This window comes from Martes martes (genome assembly GCF_963455335.1).
Source record: "Martes martes genome assembly, chromosome: 7".
Lineage (NCBI taxonomy): Eukaryota > Metazoa > Chordata > Mammalia > Carnivora > Mustelidae > Martes > Martes martes.
Window position 1 is genome coordinate 69,828,652 of NC_137894.1, and position 17,672 is coordinate 69,846,323.

At 37.9% G+C, this 17,672-nt stretch overlaps 1 protein-coding gene across 4 annotated transcripts in view; it reads left to right on the plus strand.

Annotated features, from left to right (window-relative positions):
• Positions 1-17,102, plus strand: part of MAPK6 (mitogen-activated protein kinase 6) — a 40,871-nt gene extending 23,769 nt beyond the window's left edge. For all 4 annotated transcript variants that reach the window (XM_080807605.1, XM_080807607.1, XM_080807608.1 and 1 more), the window contains exons 3-6: positions 1,523-1,667; positions 7,641-7,805; positions 12,491-12,692; positions 14,854-17,102. In XM_080807605.1, the coding sequence (XP_080663731.1) occupies positions 1,523-1,667; positions 7,641-7,805; positions 12,491-12,692; positions 14,854-15,955 (1,614 nt within the window). In that variant the 3' untranslated portion in view covers positions 15,956-17,102. The remainder of the gene's footprint in view (positions 1-1,522; positions 1,668-7,640; positions 7,806-12,490; positions 12,693-14,853) is intronic.
• The last annotated feature ends 570 nt before the right edge of the window (positions 17,103-17,672 follow it).

Consider the following 17,672-nt stretch of genomic DNA (forward strand, 5'->3'; position numbering starts at 1 on the left):
TACTATTCTTTTAGGCCTTGTTTAGGCAAATTTAATTTTGTTTAGTATCTAAATTTGCATAAAGATAAAATGGCAGTAAGAATAGCTAAAAAGGGGGCGCCTGGGTGGCTCAGTGGGTTAAGGCCTCTGCCTTCAGCTCAGGTCTTGATCTTGGGGTCCTGGGATTGAGCCCTGCATTGGGCTCTCTGCTTGGCGGGGAGCCTGCTTCCTCCTCTCTCTCTCTCTCTGCCTGCCTCTCTGCCTACTTGTGATCTCTGTCTGTCAGATAAATAAATAAAATCTAAATAAAAAAAAGAATAGCTAAAAGGATTCATAGTAACTGTACTTTAGGTAACAATTTGCCTTCATAGAAGAAGTTAATATTTTCTGAGCTGAACTTTAGTCTTTTAGTTTTCAAATGAAATTGTCTGTGGGACCTGATGTTTAAAATATTAAAGTGGAGCCCCTTTGGTTATAAATAACCTCTGGGAACTCCCTGCTAGCTTGGCTTCCCATAGCACACATCTAAACAAGCAAACCTTCTCATTCACATGTATCATCTCATATTAAGTATAGTTTATTTTTTAAGAACTTGAATGTAGAAATTTAGTATTTAAAATGAAATGGACGACCACATCTTTTTTTTTTTTTTTTTAAGATTTTATTTATTTATATGACAGAGATCACAAGTAGGCAGAGAGGCAGGCAGAGAGAGAGGGAGGGGGAAAGCAGGCTCCCCGCTGAGCAGGGAGTCAGATGTGGGGCCCAGGACCCTGAGATCATGACCCGAGCCAAAGGCAGAGGCTTTAACCTGCTGAACCACCCAGGCGCCCCTCACCACATCTTTTTATGAAGAATGGTAGATAGAACACTGAACTGAGAGTTAAACTATTTAAAATTGAGTTCCATTTCTACATCCAAATAAGCTATATGACCTTAAGCAGATTCCTTAATCTATCTGCCACCCCTCTAAATTGGAGTTAATATCTACCTACATAATTTTTCAGGGTTTTTTTAAGGATGAAATAAGGTCATATATGTATAACTATTTTTGTTAAATGCTTTATAAATGTGAAGTAGTAAAACTGATTAGGAATGGGATATATAGTAGAGCCAGGTCCACTGGGTTGTCAGGAGGTTGGCAGTGGTTTATACTTTACCTGTCTTTACCTGTCCCTCATTGATTTAAAGCATCCCAGCTCCTTAAGTAACTTAAGACTTGAAGTGAAAAATAGCTCCTCTTCTGAAACATGTTTGGAATTTGTGACATAGAATCAGCACTAAATTCTTACGGTATATTTTGGTCAGCAGACTTCATGTGAACATCCTCTTATAGATGATCAGTCCCAGGGGGAATTTAACCTCCATTCAGCCTGAAAAGTACAAGAGCCTTGAAAATAGACATAGAAATCAACAGTATTGTTTTAGGATTTCACAGTTTTTTTTTTTTTTTAAAGATCAGGGATTCTTTAATGAATCAAGTTTTGTGTACTGTTCTTCAGCTTAAGTAAAAAATTAAAGTATGTTTTTGTTTCTTTTCCAGGGTCATCTTTCTGAAGGATTGGTTACTAAATGGTACAGGTCTCCACGTCTTTTACTTTCTCCTAATAATTATACTAAAGCCATTGATATGTGGGCTGCAGGCTGCATCTTTGCTGAAATGCTGACTGGTAAAACCCTCTTTGCAGGTTAGAAATTTTAAAATATATGGAAAAATATTGCCTCAAAGGAATAATTTTGCATGTATCTGTGAAGCAAGATATATATGATTTAACACAATTTACTATAGCCTATGATATTAAAATGAAAAGATAAATATTGTTTATAATATTTAAAAATTTTTAAAAACTTACTAATATATTCACTGAATTGTTCACTCAACAAATTTAGTCAGAATTCTAGTGCTTTTGGGGTGCCTGGGTGGCTCACTGGGTTAAAGCCTCTGCCTTTGGCTCAGGTCATGATCTCAGGGTCCTGGGATCGAGCCCCGCATCAGGCTCTCTGCTCTGCAGGGAGCCTGCTTCCTCCTCTCTCTCTGCCTGCCTCTCTGCCTACTTGTGATCTCTGTCTGTCAAATAAATAAATAAAATCTTAAAAAAAAAGAATTCTAGTGCTCTTTTCTAATTATCTTATCTCTTAAACATAATTTTATATTTTGTGGATTCACAATGCTCATTGGTAATCTGTGTTAAATGATACCTGAGTTGCATAATCCTGTCGGTATTTGTCACTCCTAGTGAAAATTCTTAGCTGTCATTGAAAATGTAATGATTCTTCGTCCCCTGTCATCTGTGTTGCCTGAACTGCCATATCCTGTTGTCTTACTGCTGTGATCTTTCAGAAATAATCAAACAAATAATTTTTTGCTGAGTTTGGTGCTATGAGGGAGTCCACAGAAGAGGATTTAGTCAAGGTGGGAAGGGATGAATAACCCATGAATGAAAAAACATCAGGTGTTATAAAACATAGTATGAGTTTGTATAAAATTATTTAGTATAGATTATAGGAGCTATAAACTTAGAGTGTTCATCACTGATGTCTGAAACAAAAGGCATAAAGAAGTCAAAAGATTTTTCCACTACTTGGGAATAGTGAAGAATTTTGGTGGGAGGAAGAGAGAAAAAAAAATGGTATTATATAAATGAGGGTATGAGCCTGAATCAGTGAGAAAAGTTTGATGAAAAAAAATCATGTATGTGCATAAATTAGTGAGAGAAGTTGGATGAAAGCGAGGTGTCAAATAATGAACACATTTATGACTAGTTTAAAATAGGGCCAGAATACTTAGAAAGTAGACAGAGGAATTTCCATTTGGAAAACTAGGAAATAGTAGGGTACTGAAGATTTTTTTAGTTACAGAAGAGACTATGGTATTTAGGTCTTTTTCTCTCTTTTGACGTTACTGTTTTTTAGAGTGGCCCTCCCACCACTTACATCAAAACACAGTGGCTTAAACAACAAACATTGATTATCTCGAAGTTTGTATGAGTCAGGAATTGGGAGGTGACTTAGCTAGGTGGGTCTAGTCAAGATGTTGGTTGCCTTTACTAGGGCAGAAAGACCCACTTCTAGATAGTTTTTTTTAAAGATTTTATTTATTTCTTTGAGAGAGTGAGCAAGCACAAATAGGGGCAGAGGGAGAAGCAGGCTCCCCATCAAGCTGGGAGCCAGGTGCGGGGCTCAATTCCAGGACTCTGAGATCATGACCTGAGCCAAAGGCAGATGCTTAATGACTGAACCACCCGGGCGCCTACCCCTGCCCCCCTTTTTTTTTTTCATTTCTATATAGCTTACTCACGTGACTTTTAGCAGGAGACCTCAGTTTATCACCATGCAGGCTTCTCTCTAAGATTGCTTGAGTGCCTTCATGATATTGTAGCTGGCTTCCCCCATAGCGCCCTCCAAAAGAGAGCAAGGAGAAAGTTTTTATATCTTTAAAAAAAAAAAAAAAGTCCTATTAGTATGTAATTCACATGCCAGACAGTTCACCCACTTAAAGTATACAGTTGAGTGTTTTTTAGTATATTCACAGGATTGTATAACCATCTAATTTTAGGACATTTTTGTCGTCTCTCTCCCCCGCCCGGAGAAGGTACCCTGTAACCGTTAGCAGTCACTTCCCATTTCCCCCTTCTTCTAGCTCCTGGCAACCACTAATCTGCTTTATGTCGCTATAGATTTGTTCTGGACATTTCATATAAATAAATCATATAACTTGTGGCTTTATGACTGGCATCTTTCACTTAGCATAGTACTTTAGAGGTTCATCCATATTATAACATATATCAATTCGTCGTCTTTTTATGGCCAGATAATTCCAGTCTGTGCATATGTCACACTTTGTTTACCCATTCATCAGTTTATGGAAATTTCGGTTTTCTTTTTGATTATTTTTAATGATGCTACTATGTACATTAGTGTACAGTTTTTGTGTGGATGTATGTTTTCCATTCTGTTGGGTGCATATACACTTAAGAGTAGAATTACTGTGTCATATGATAACTCTGTTTAACTTTTTCAAGAAATGCCAGACCATTTTCCAAAGTAGTCATAACACTTTACATTCCCACCATCACTGTATGAGTGTTCCAATTTCTCCACATTATCACCAACAATTATTTAAAGTGTAGTCTATCTTATAGTTGTCTTTTTGAATATGAAGTAGTATCTCATTGTGGTTTTGTTTTGCATTTTCCTAATGACTAATAATACTGAGCATTGGCAACTTTTCTTTTTTTGGAGAAATACTTAACCAGATCTATTGCCTATTTTTATTTTTATTTTTTCCATTGCCTGTTTTTAAATTGAGTTGTTTATATTTTTTAATTGAGTTAAGAGTTCTTTACATATTATGGATACAAATCACTTACAGATATGATTTGAATGTATTTTTTCCCATTCTGTGTGTTATCTTTTCACTTTCTTGTTGGTGTCTTTTGAAGCACAAAAGATTATAATTCTCATGAAATCCAATGACCCCTAAGAACTTTATCGTTTTAGCTTTTAAATTAGGTCTGTGATCCATTTTGAGCTAGTTTTTGTGTGTGAGGTAGGGCTCCAACTTTATTCTTTCACATGTGGATATCCAGTTATGCCAGCACCATTTGTTGAAAAGATTATTCTTTCTCCATTGAATTGTTTTGACCTTAAATGCAAAACACCTTTTTGTGACCTAGACTGAAAAGTGACACAGTCATTTCAGCTTTATTTTATACAGAAGTGAGTCACCTAAGTATACCTCACATTCAGGGGGAAGGGAATTGAATTCCACTTTTTTTTTTTTTAAGATTTTATTTATTTATTTATTTGACAGACAGAAATCACAAGTAGGCAGAGAGGCAGAGAGAGAGGAGGAAGGAGGCTCCGTGCTGAGCAAAGAGCCTGATGCGGGGCTCCATTGCAGGACCCTGAGATCATGACCTGAGCCAAAGGCAGAGGCTTTAACCCACTGAGCCACCCAGGCGCCCCTGAATTCCACTTTTTGAAGGGAATAGGGCCAAAGAATTTGTGGACTTTTTTTTTAAAGTAGGGTCCACACCCCACTTGGGTCTTGAACTTAAAACCCTGAGATCAAGAATCACATGCTCAGGGCACCTGAGTCATGAACCCACGGTCCTGGGATCGAGCCCTGCATCGGGCTCTCTGCTTGGCCGGGAGCCTGCTTCCCTTCCTCTCTCTCTGCCTGTCTCTCTGCCTACTTGTGATCTCTGTCTGTCAAATAAATAAATAAAATTAAAAAAAAATATTAAAAAAAAAGTCACATGCTCTACCAACTGAGTCAGTCAGACACCCCACATTTATTTTATTTTTATTTGTTTAAGGAGGTTCCACGCCCAGTGCCTGACGTGAGGCTTGAACTCATGATCCTGAGCTATTTAAAAAAATAAAAAAAATATGTATTTATTTATTTGAAAGAGAGAGAGAGAGAGAATACAAGCAGAGGGAAGAGGCAGAGGCAGAAGTAGGCTCCCTGTGGAGCAAGGAGCCCCATGTGGGACTTGATCCCAGGACCATGGGTTCATGACTTGAGCCAAAGGCACACGCTTAACTGATTGAGCCACCCAGGCATCCCTGTGGACATAATTTTAATGCTACCACAATAATGAATATTTTATCAGGAAAACTAATGTTTAAAATTGTTAGATCATGCTCTAAGTTATTTGAAATGGGGTCAAAACTTACTGCTGTTTTAATTATACATAGGTACTTAATGTGTTTTTAAATGTTCGTTCAGCATATTTAGAATTGTTCAAGTATAGCACTAAAAATAATTGGATTAAGAAACATCTAAATAACATAATTTTGATCTTAAACCCATGTAAACTTTTAACAGTTAATGGGAATTGTTTTGGAAATGATTTGAAAGATCCAGTTTTAGTTTACTCTACTGCTTTCTTATAAAGGGAGATTTGTGAACCATTCAGTAAAAGCAGCATGATGGAGATCTGTTTATTAGGTGCAGGTTCCAAATGCACAGTGCAATAAAAGGCACGGACTGAGGTGTCTAATAGCGTCTCAAATTTAACCTATCCAAAACTGAACTCCTGATATTTCTCCCTTGTATTTTCTTTTTCTGCTGTCTTCTTCATCTTAGTAAACCAGATCCCCTTTTTAGTTGCTGAGTCAAAAATCTTGGCTTCATCCTATACTTCTGTCAGTACAGATTCTATGGGCTCTTCCTTTGAAATATGAATAGAATCTAACTGCTTGCTATTATCTCTCTCACTACCCGCCTCCCCACAGTTCAGTCAACCATTATGTTTCTCCTGGTCTAATGCAGGATTTAACTGCTTTTTCTGCTTTAATATTTGCTGTCTGTAGCCTAGTTACCACATGGCAGCCATAGGAGTTCTCTGAAAACATAAATCAGAACATGCCATTTTTCTGCTTGAAACTCTGTAGTGTCTCCCTATCAAATTCAGGATAAAGCAAAACCCTTTGTGTTCTGGTACCACTTCATCTTCTTATACACACCCCTCCCCCTCCACCACTCTGTTTCAGCTACACTTAACCTAACTGCTGTTTCTTAGACACACCAAGCCCACTCTCCTCTGAGCCTTTGCACCTTTTCCCATCTTCCTGGAACTCCCTTCCTCCTTGGGAATGCATGGTGTGTTCCCCAACTTCCTCCATTTTTAGCTTCTCACTGAGGCCTTACTTGGTCATCCTGTATTAATTAGCAATCCTACCCATAAAATGCCCTTTATCCTCCCCGCTTACTCAATTTTTCTTCATAGCGTTTGTCACCATTTGACATAAATGTTGACAGAGTTATTATCTGTCTTCTTCCACTGGATTATAAGCTCCACAAAGGCAGGGACTTGGTCTCTTTTGCTTCACAGTTGTACTTTAAAGTGCCTTGCTCACTGTAGATACTGAAGAAAAATTTAGAGGTGGAATGAATTCTAGAAATCTGTGGAAAAGCAAACTGAATTTTTAGTCACTATTTAGCTTAATGTTCCCCCTGTTATTTCTTTACTAGTGGTTCTGAAATGCTACGTGAGCCTGACCCGTAACTATAAAACTTCCTGTAGTGCGAATCTAGTCCAGCCCTCCATTTTACTGATGATGAAATGAAGTCATTACCATGCTAAGTATTCCCAGAGGTATAGCCAGTTAATTAGTGGTATAGCCAAGACTAGAATCCATGTCTCTTGAATCCCACTTCATTACTTTTTCCACTACTTTGTGATATGAGGCTAAACTTAAAGGATTAGTTTCTTAGGGAAACAAAGCAGCCAAAAATAAGTATGTCCATGAGCAGACACAGATACACTTTTTGAGTAGATTGATATTCAAAGCAAAGAAACCTGCTGGTTGGGGCGCCTGGGTGGCTCAGTGGGTTAAAGCCGCTGCCTTCGGCTCAGGTCATGATCCCGGCGTCCTGGGATCGAGCCCCGCGTCGGGCTCTCTGCTCAGCAGGGAGTCTGCTTCCTCCCTTCTCTCTCTGCCTGCCTCTCTGCCTACTTGTGATCTGTCAAATAAATAAATAAAATCTTTAAAAAAAAAAAAAAAAAGAAACCTGCTGGTTAAGGATTCAGTTAGTCATTTTCCTCCCAGTGGTCATTAAGTTAGTTTCCTACAGCTTTAGAATGTCTGTTGCCAAACAAGTAAACCTTGAGGAATGTGTTTATTTATATTTGATGTTTATTTAATCTCAGGTGCACATGAACTTGAACAGATGCAGCTGATTTTAGAATCTATTCCTGTTGTACACGAGGAAGATCGTCAGGAGCTTCTCAGCGTAATTCCAGTTTACATTAGAAATGACATGACTGAGCCACACAAACCTTTAACTCAGCTGCTTCCAGGAATTAGTCGAGAAGGTATTGTTACTCAAGAGTAACCATCAGGTGATGGGGGTGGGTGTGTGTGTGCATGGGTGCATGGACACAAGCAGGATCTGTGTATCCCAAATCGTCTTTAGACATTATACCTTACCTAAAACTTCAGCTCTTTCCCCTTTTTGTCTGGCTCTTAGCAGGGCTTTGTGGGTTTGTTACTCTGATTTTTCAGGTTACATAAAGAGTATCCCTCTCCTGGTTCTAACTCCATCAGCTTTACAGCTTACACCTCTGATAACTATCTACCGTAGGCGAACATCTAGAGTCACTGTCCCTCTAAACTAAAATGGAGTTTTGTGAGGGTTATATGATAAGTAAGTGTGGCTATGAATATGAATGTGATTTAGGTAGGAAAGAGTAAATTGAGTTGGGGAAAGCAAAGACTTCAGGGCAAGGAATAGATGGAGGAAAGAGCAAAAACTCTGTATGAGCAAATACATTACATGAGAGTTTGCAGATCATGTTGGGAACATTAGGTGTTAAATGTGAGAGTTTGTGCAAGCTTGGAAGGGATAGAAACTTGAAGAAAATCAAAACTTTGTTGACCACTAAAGCAAATAATTCTGTGTCTCAGAGTGATATGTCTTTAGGATTTGTTGCTATAAATAATACACAAAAGTCTTTAACTGTTGTAGTAGTCACCTGCTGTAAGATAAAAAATTTTTTAAAGATTTTATTTATTTATTTGACAGAGAGCGAGAACACAAGCAGAGGGAGAGGGAGAAGCAGGCTCCCCACTGAGCAGGGAGCCCAATGTGGGATCAGGACCTGAGCTGAAGGCAGCTACTTAACCAACTAAGTGACCCAAGCATCCCCAATTGTTCTTTTTTAAGATTTTACTTTTAAGTAATCTCTATACCCAGTGCGGGACTTAAACTCACAGCCCTGAGATCAGGCTTTTCATGCTCTACCAGCTGAGCCTGCCAGGCACCCAGGATAACATAGTTTTAAGGAAGAGGGTTAGACATGAGAAACATCTTTCTTAAAAGTTGATTGTGTCTTATAGCTTTAAGAATTCTATTAAGACACATCAGTGTCAGGATTGTATAGTTCTTTATGAATCAACAAGTTGGGAAGATACAGTTTTCTAAGCGTCTTAAGGTTTGTCTGAATTATATACCCCTTATTCATAACACCCACTCTGATCATTATATGTGGTTCAAGATATTGTGTATCAAAGTGTTTTAAAATTTCAAGTGTTTGGGGGCATCTGGGTGGCTTAGTGGGTTGTGTTCGACTGACTCTTGATCTAATAAGTTCAGGTCTTAATCTCAGGGTTCGTTGTGCGCCCCGCCCCGCTCCCCCCTTTCCCCGCCTTGTTAGGCTCTGTGCTGGGTGTGGAGCCTACTTAAAAATAACTGAATAGGGGCACCTGGGTGGCTCAGTGGGTTAAGCCTCTGCCTTCGGCTCAGGTCATGATCCCAGGGTCCTGGGATCAAGCCCCGCATCGGGCTCCCTGCTTGGCGGGGAGCCTGCTTCCCCCCTTCTCTGCCTGCCTCTCTGCCTACTTGTGATCTCTGTCTGTCAAATAAATAAACAAACAAACAAACAAACTTTAAAAATAAATAAAGGAGCAAGTGTTTTGAGAAATAGGCACCGGATGGCAAAATCATAATGACTTTTTTTGTTTTCTCAAATGTGCTTTAAACTCCTATAATAAATGCCTAAGTAAAAAGGAAACCAGCTGTATTTAATTTCAGCGGATTTTGTAGGCTTCCTTTTCAGTATTATACGTTCCTATCTGGCCTTTAAGTCTATCTTCACAATCAGATTCCAGTGCTGGTTATCTTGCTCCTGACCTTGGAGCCCCTGTGATGACATCCTTGTTCATAACTGAACAGTAGTCACATAGCATTTGACTGTGCCTCAGAATCGTCTGTGGAAGCTTTCTAAAAATGCAGGCTATTAGGTCAGAATTCAAAAGGGGGCTGGGGAGCAGAGCATGTGTCTTATTTTACTTTATTTTTTTTTTTTTAGATTTATTTGAGAGAGAGAGAACACATGCATGTGAGCAGAGGGGAGGGGCAGAGGGAGAGGGAGAACGCTTCTTCCCGGAGCTGAGCAAAGAGCCTGGCACCTAGGGCTCCATCTCATGACCCCGAAATCATGACCTGAGCCGAAACGAAGAGTCAGATGCTCAAACAGAACACCTGTGTATTTTTAAAACCCACTACAGGTTTGGCTCTGCTCGGCCAGGTTAAGGAATAGGAATAAACATGATTGCCTTTGGCGTCATTGTCGCTGTTGCTATGTCTTATTAAAAGAGGCAAGCTAGTAATGTAGGACATGCTGTTGCAGCATTTGCAGTGTCGCCAAATTTGAATCTTCGTTTTCCCTGCCCTCATTAGGGTTGAGATCATGTCTTAGCTGTGAACCAACTTGACTATTTGGCTGATGGCTGGAATTATTCATAATGCATTGACTGTATGTCTCTTATAATGGGTTAATTAGCCATCAGGCAAAGATCATAAGTGGCAGAGCTAAGCTCACATACAAGTGCAATACAGAGTTTTTAAAGGTCCTGAAACTAAAGATTTACTATGTAGATACATTCTATACCAGTTTTTTCTTGATTAATATTGGAGTTTTACTCTTGGGCAGAGCATATTCTGAGGCAGTGGGGACTTAGTAAGAATAATACATGTTCTTTTCTCACATGTTGATGATCTTCAGAGGGTAAAAAAAACAAGATTAAGTACATACGAATTAAAACATTAAGATGAGGGGCGCCTGGGTGGCTCAGTGGGTTAAAGCCTCTGCCTTTGGCTCAGGTCATGATCTCAGTGCTGGGATCGAGCCCCACATCGGGCTCTCTGCTCAGCAGGGAGCCTGCTTCCTCCTCTCTCTCTGCCTGCCTCTGCCTACTTGTGATCTCTGTCTGTCAAATACATAAATAAAATCTTAAAAAAAAAAATTAAGATGATTAGCAACCCTAGTGGTCTTTTGTCTTTAGATGAACTATCCTTTTTCATTTTCCTCTATACTTAGCTCTCATCCTCCCTTTTGCTGTAGTTTACCATGCATTTCTGTATCTTCGCATACTTCAACACCATCATAGGCAATAGATTGATTTCCTTTAGAGCAGTCCTGTCCAATAGAACTTTCAGCAATTATGGAAATAGTTTGCATATGCATATGCTGCATGCACTTGGGAGCTCAGCTTAGGGGCCAGTTTCTTTCTTACCTCTTCCTGCTGCCTACAGTTCCCAAATGCTTAGGGATTTTAGAGTATATTCCTTTTGTATAGTTGGATACATATTTCCCTTCCCTCTGAGAATGGTGATTGTGCTCGGTAAAGCCCTTTATAACTGTGCTTTAGAGTCTCTCTTGCCTTGAGACACAAGGGCCCTGGGCTAATTAAGATGGACTCTTTTGCAAGAGAACCGAGAATAGCTTGATATATTGTGAAATGACTTCCTAGATTAGGGTAATATAAGGGGGCGGGTATAGGAAACAAAGAGTCCTTAGCCCCAGGCCACTGAAGTGTATGGTAGCAATGAGCTTTAGTCATTATTAGAATGATTTGAGGATTGAATAAGATAATGTATATGAAAGCACTTTGTAAAATAAAAAGGCTATAAGAAATCAGCTGTTGTTTACATTAATAAGAAATTGGGAATTGAGAATAGTGTCCTTTCTAGAGTATAGCTTAATTTTAGAGAAAAGGATTATCTTTTCCTTTGAGACAGAGGTAAGGATAAGAAGATATATGACAGGCCATTAGTGAAGAAGTAGGTATTAAGATAAATGTGAAGTGGGTTTAGATATGATAAAGATTGAGAGCATAAAGAGATGATGTGGAACATTCTGAGCAATGGCAAAGGGCAAATTGCAATTCTACAATATGAATTTTTCGTGAGCTGTGTGTGTATTGAGCTTTCATCAGTGCTGTATGACTAGGCACAGGGAAAGTAGATGGGGGAAGCGATTCACAGTTGAGGATTGGTATACAAGTATGTGGTTGTATAAGGGCAGCCTTCAGGCTGGTGACAGATAATGGTTCAGGATGGGTTAGGAGCTTATGAGCTAAGTTAGTGGGAAGAATTGGGTGTGTGGTAGGTAACTCTTCCAGAGCCCTAAAGTGATCAAGTGCATTTGTGTGTGATGTTGGAGTGTGATTGTTGTGAAACAGAGATCAACAAATTAGTACAACAGCTAGTCAGTGAGATAAGGGAAGGAAAGGGGAAGCACTAGACACTATGCTTTACATTTAATTTTTGTACTTTATATCTTTGTCTGTTTCCATTTTATACATGAAAAAACTGAAGTTCAGTAAGTTTAAGCCCTGTCTAGCCCTTTACTGCTAGTAAATAATTCATTTAAGCTAGTGAGTTGCAGAGCTGAGATTATGACCTATAAAGTATTAGATTGAACCACATGAAATTGCTGTTACTTGACCATTTTTGACTGACAAAAATAGAAGTCTTATATGGTTCAACTTAATGTATTCTTTTTCTTTGTAACTGACCATAGTATGAGATTGGGGTACATTTCAAATATTTACTGTGTTTATTGAGTGTCCTTTCTTTTTACTCTGTAAATCAGATAAATTAGTTTTATTTGTCTGATAAACTTAATTTACCTTTTAATTATATAATCCTTTTCTTTCCTTCATTGGTTGGTGGACCTCCAGTACAGTTAAGGTGTTTTATCCCTTTCTTTTGCAGCACTGGATTTCCTGGAACAAATTTTGACATTTAGCCCAATGGATCGGTTGACAGCAGAAGAAGCGCTTTCCCATCCTTACATGAGCATATATTCTTTTCCAATGGATGAGCCAATTTCAAGTCATCCTTTTCATATTGAAGATGAAGTTGATGATATTTTGCTTATGGATGAAACTCATAGTCATATTTATAACTGGGAAAGGTAAATTGATCCTGTTAGAAAAATATCATTTGTTGTATTTTCATAGTGCAGAGTACTGACTACTATATGATCATGGCCCATTTATTTTCTTTTCAATAAACCATAATGAATTTAGTTTTATTTTTTGAATTATATAGGACAAGACAGTATAGATGTTTTAAAAACTTAGTAATGGTCTCTTTGGGTTTCTGCTAAAGTTATTAATATCTTTGAATAGCCTTTATATAATTTAAATATTTAATAGTTACTGGATAGGATATATACATAATGGGAAAATGTAAATTCTACTTTGAAACATTTTCAAAGCCAATAAGGCATGTTTAGTTGTTAACAAATAAAAGGTCCTTATTTAAACATGAGGGTTGAAGGTTGGAAATCTAAACCATTTTAAACTCTTGCTTTTGTATTTACAAAAAAATCACAATTGTTTTTTAAATGTTGGGTAACAAGACAACTGTATCCAAATAGATATATCCATAATGTCTCAAATTTTTATGTAAAATCTCTTGTATCAGGGCACCCTGGGTGGCTTAGTGGGTTAAAGCCTCTGCCTTCGGCTCAGGTTGTGATCCTAGGGTCCTGGGATCGAGCCCCACATCAGTCTCTCTGCTTGGCGGGGAGCCTGCTTCCTCCTCTCTCTCTGCCTGCCTCTCTGCCTACTTGTGATCTCTGTTTGTCAAATAAATAAGTAAAATCTTTAAAAAAAAATCTCTTATATCTTAGGATAGAAATTATTTTGATTCATGGTATATGCTATTTAGATCTGTTTTCCTCATGACACAAAATTAATCTTGGGCTGCTTGAATGCAGGTTCAGTATAAAGAGACTCTTCTATTTTGAATACTATAAAATATCAAAATGGATAATATTACACATTTTAGTTAAAGATTTTTTTCCCTCAGCTTTCTTTTAGGATTTCTAAATTCCTAGGGAAATTTAAATATAATTTTGCTTCTAAGTAGGATCATGGCATATACTAATGAATCAGTACGATTATTTTTAAAGATTTTATTTATTTGAGAGAGAGAGAGCATGAGCTTGGGGAGTTGCAGAGAGGGAGGGAGATTCTTTCTCGAATCTTTCAAGCAGACTCTGAGCTGAACGTACAGCCCATGTGGGGCTTGATCTCACAACCCCAAGATCATGACCTGAGCTGAAACCCAGGAGTCTGAAGCTCAACCCATGAGCCACCCAGGCACCCCATGAATCAATATTATTTAAAATCTTTGGGTGATTTCAATATTTAGCCAGGTGTCAGTCACTAATGACAATCTTAAAACCTTAAAATTTCATATATTTCTATGTTTAAAAGAACAATATTTAATGATTAAAGAAGTAGTTAGTATTAATTTAGTTTGCTTGGTTAATGCATTTTTTCTCTCCTAAAATGTTGAGGTATTTGTATGTTTACACATCTGACAATGACCTGTTGGTCTGCGTGAATGTTTCTGCTGTCTACATGTAATTCTTTCATACGTACTCAGATGTTTTCCAGTCTCTTTTCTAGTCCCTTCTCCCCATTCCCCAAGTGTGTGTGTGTGTGTGTGTGTGTCTGTCTGTCTGTCTCAGTCTGCCTCTGTGTGGGGCATGGAACGGCCACTTTGCTATGATGTGTCAATAAGAGCATACCACATTCAATAGTGTGTGTACATGGAGAGGGTTATTTTTCTATTTGATGAATCCCAGCAAGGCTTCCTCTGTTCTAGTCTGACTTGTTACCAGGAGAGTGAAAATCTGTAAGAGACCTGATTGAGATTAGAGATAGCTATTTTGTGGCCACGAAGTATTTTTTCTCTATATGAGACTGTTGGAATTGAACTGTAGACGTGCCAGCCAGTCCGATATTTATCCGCAGTTGTCTTTGAAGGTCAATGAAAAATAGAAAAGAGAAAAGATGGAACAAGTGTGAAATGATATTTGTCTTAAATTTAAGGATGGATGACTCAGCATTTTACTGTAATTATATGTTTCATTGGTAATTACCAAAACTGTCTCATATTACTATATGTAGTAACAGTCTTACCTATCCATTAAAATTATGAGTTATACTCCTGTTGTCCCCATATAGACCTAGCAGAGTGCTTTCACCTGAAAGGCACTCAGTGAATTTGAAAATGAAATCCTGTACCTAAAACTCACATTACTGCATTAATTTTTTCAGGTACCATGATTGTCAATTTTCAGAGCATGATTGGCCTATACATAACAACTTTGATATTGATGAAGTTCAGCTTGACCCAAGAGCTCTGTCTGATGTCACTGATGAAGAAGAAGTACAGGTTGATCCTCGAAAATATTTGGATGGAGATCGTGAAAAGTATTTGGAGGATCCTGCTTTTGATACCAATTACTCTACTGATCCTTGTTGGCAGTACCCAGATCATCATGAAAACAAATATTGTGATCTGGAGTGTAGCCATACTTGTAACTACAAAACAAGGTCATCATCATATTTAGATAACTTAGTTTGGAGAGAGAGTGAAGTTAACCATTATTATGAACCCAAGCTTATTATAGATCTTTCCAATTGGAAAGAACAAAGCAAAGAAAAGTCTGATAAGAAGGGCAAGTCAAAATGTGAAAGGAATGGATTGGTTAAAGCCCAGATAGCTCTAGAGGAAGCATCACAGCAACTGGCTGAAAAAGAAAGGGAAAAGAATCAGGGATTTGACTTTGATTCCTTTATTGCAGGAACTATTCAGCTTAGTTCACAACATGAGCCTACTGATGTTGTTGATAAATTAAATGACTTGAATAGCTCAGTGTCCCAACTAGAATTGAAAGGTTTGATATCAAAGTCAGTAAGCCGAGAAAAACAGGAAAAAGGAATGGCAAATTTGGCTCAATTAGAAGCCTTGTACCAATCTTCTTGGGATAGCCAGTTTGTGGGTGGTGGGGAGGACTGTTTTCTCATTAATCAGTTTTGTTGTGAGGTAAGGAAGGATGAACAAATTGAGAAGGAAAACACTTACACCAGTTACTTGGACAAGTTCTTTAGCAGGAAGGAAGATACTGAAATGCTAGAAACTGAGCCAGTAGAGGATGGGAAGCTTGGGGAGAGAGGAAATGAGGAAGGATTTCTGAACAACAGTGGGGAGTTCCTCTTTAACAAGCAGCTTGAATCCATAGGCATCCCACAGTTTCACAGCCCGGTTGGGTCCCCACTTAAGTCAATACAGGCCACCTTAACACCTTCTGCTATGAAATCTTCCCCTCAGATTCCTCATAAGACATATAGCAGCATTCTGAAACATCTGAACTAAAACACTCAGCAGACATTTCTCTTTGTATTCTTCATGAAATGTGTTGTCTTTTTTATTACTAGTGTTTCAGTCATTTTTTTACTTGAATCATATGGTGTCATTTAGAAAGGATTTTATTAGTTCTTGGTTTTTAAAATCCAGACTTTTTTTCTACATGTGAGATGGTTTTCATTTTAACTGGCATGTCGTTTGCACACAAAAAATAAAGAATAGAGCAAAATAATGCAATGCAGGAGGCGACAAAAGAAATGCACTAAGACAAGTAAAAAACATTCTCTCATAGAACAATGATCTGTTTTACAGGAAACAAAAATCTTGCCTTGAAATTTACACAGTGAGACTGTACATAATTGCATGAAAATATCTATTTTTTTCCTAAAACATTTTTCATTCATGAGTATTTTCAAGTTTTTCATACTGTACACATTTCTTAAAACACATGATACCAGCAGCAACTGAAAATGAATGCCGAATTTGGTACACATGTGTTATCTACCTCAAGGTAACAAAAGTATGTGGCAAAACATAGACCACCCATAGTGCTTCACATATGCACTTCTATTTAGCCAGCGTTTATTGTAGTAAACTATTCTTAATAAGATTCACGCACCGTTTATAAATGTTCTGGTATGCATTCTTTATAGTGAAGTGTTACTACATCACATCTTATTTATTTTAGCAAATCAGTATATTTTCTGTATTTAATTATAAAAAGTTAACTTAGTTTTTGAAATTTATTTGCCAATACACTTTTCCATTTGGCACTATGGTTTGTTGCCTACTTAGCTGAATATATAATGTCAGCTCATCCTAAGGCTGTCCACGTACTTAATTTACTTAAGTATTCATTTTAAGTAAAGCGCTCACTGTGTATAGGAATTTGTATTTTGGAGGTGCTTGATCTATCTACAAAGAAACATTAGGAATTACTTTATTATAAAATGCTCCTAGAAGTCTTAACTGTGTTTATTTTTTAAAAAAAAAACCTGTAATGTTAGACTTGTGTGCATGGAAGTAACTAAGGTACATCATTATTGTAGTTTAAAAGTTGTACATGATAAGACATATTTTGTTTTTACTGTATGTTTTTACTGAATGATCTGTTCCCCATCCCAAGGCAAGCATGAATAAAATTAGGTTAAATGTAGCATGTGGCTTTGCGGTCTCTTAGAATTTGTTTCTTCTATTTTATTTTATTGAATACTGTCTGTATCTTTGCTTATCCTGTTCAAAGAGAAGGACAAATAAAACATGGCCAATGAGTATGGCTTCTGTTGAACTCTTTAGGTAATGCACATGACCTGCTAGAAAGAATAAAAACCACTAGCAAAACCTTTACCTAGTTCTACTCTTTGGCATCTTTAAATTGGGGCTGTACTTTATTTTTTAAACATTTTATTTATTTATTTACTTGAGAGAGCATGCAAGCATGGAGGGAGGAGCTGAGGGAGGTAGAGAGAGAATCTCAAGCGGACTTCACGCTGAGTACAGAGCCCAGTGCGGGGCTTGATCTCATAACCCCGAGATCATGACCTGAGCCGAAATCAAGTCAGATGCTTAACTGACTAAGCCACCAGGTGCCCCTCAGTTGTAGCTATACTTTAAACTATGTTAGGCTAAGCAGCTTAGGAGAAAAAGGTTCTTGGCCTCCACACAGAAACCTCTTGTTGACTTTACCCTCAGACATTAATATGGAATAAGGCTTTATGTATTTCAA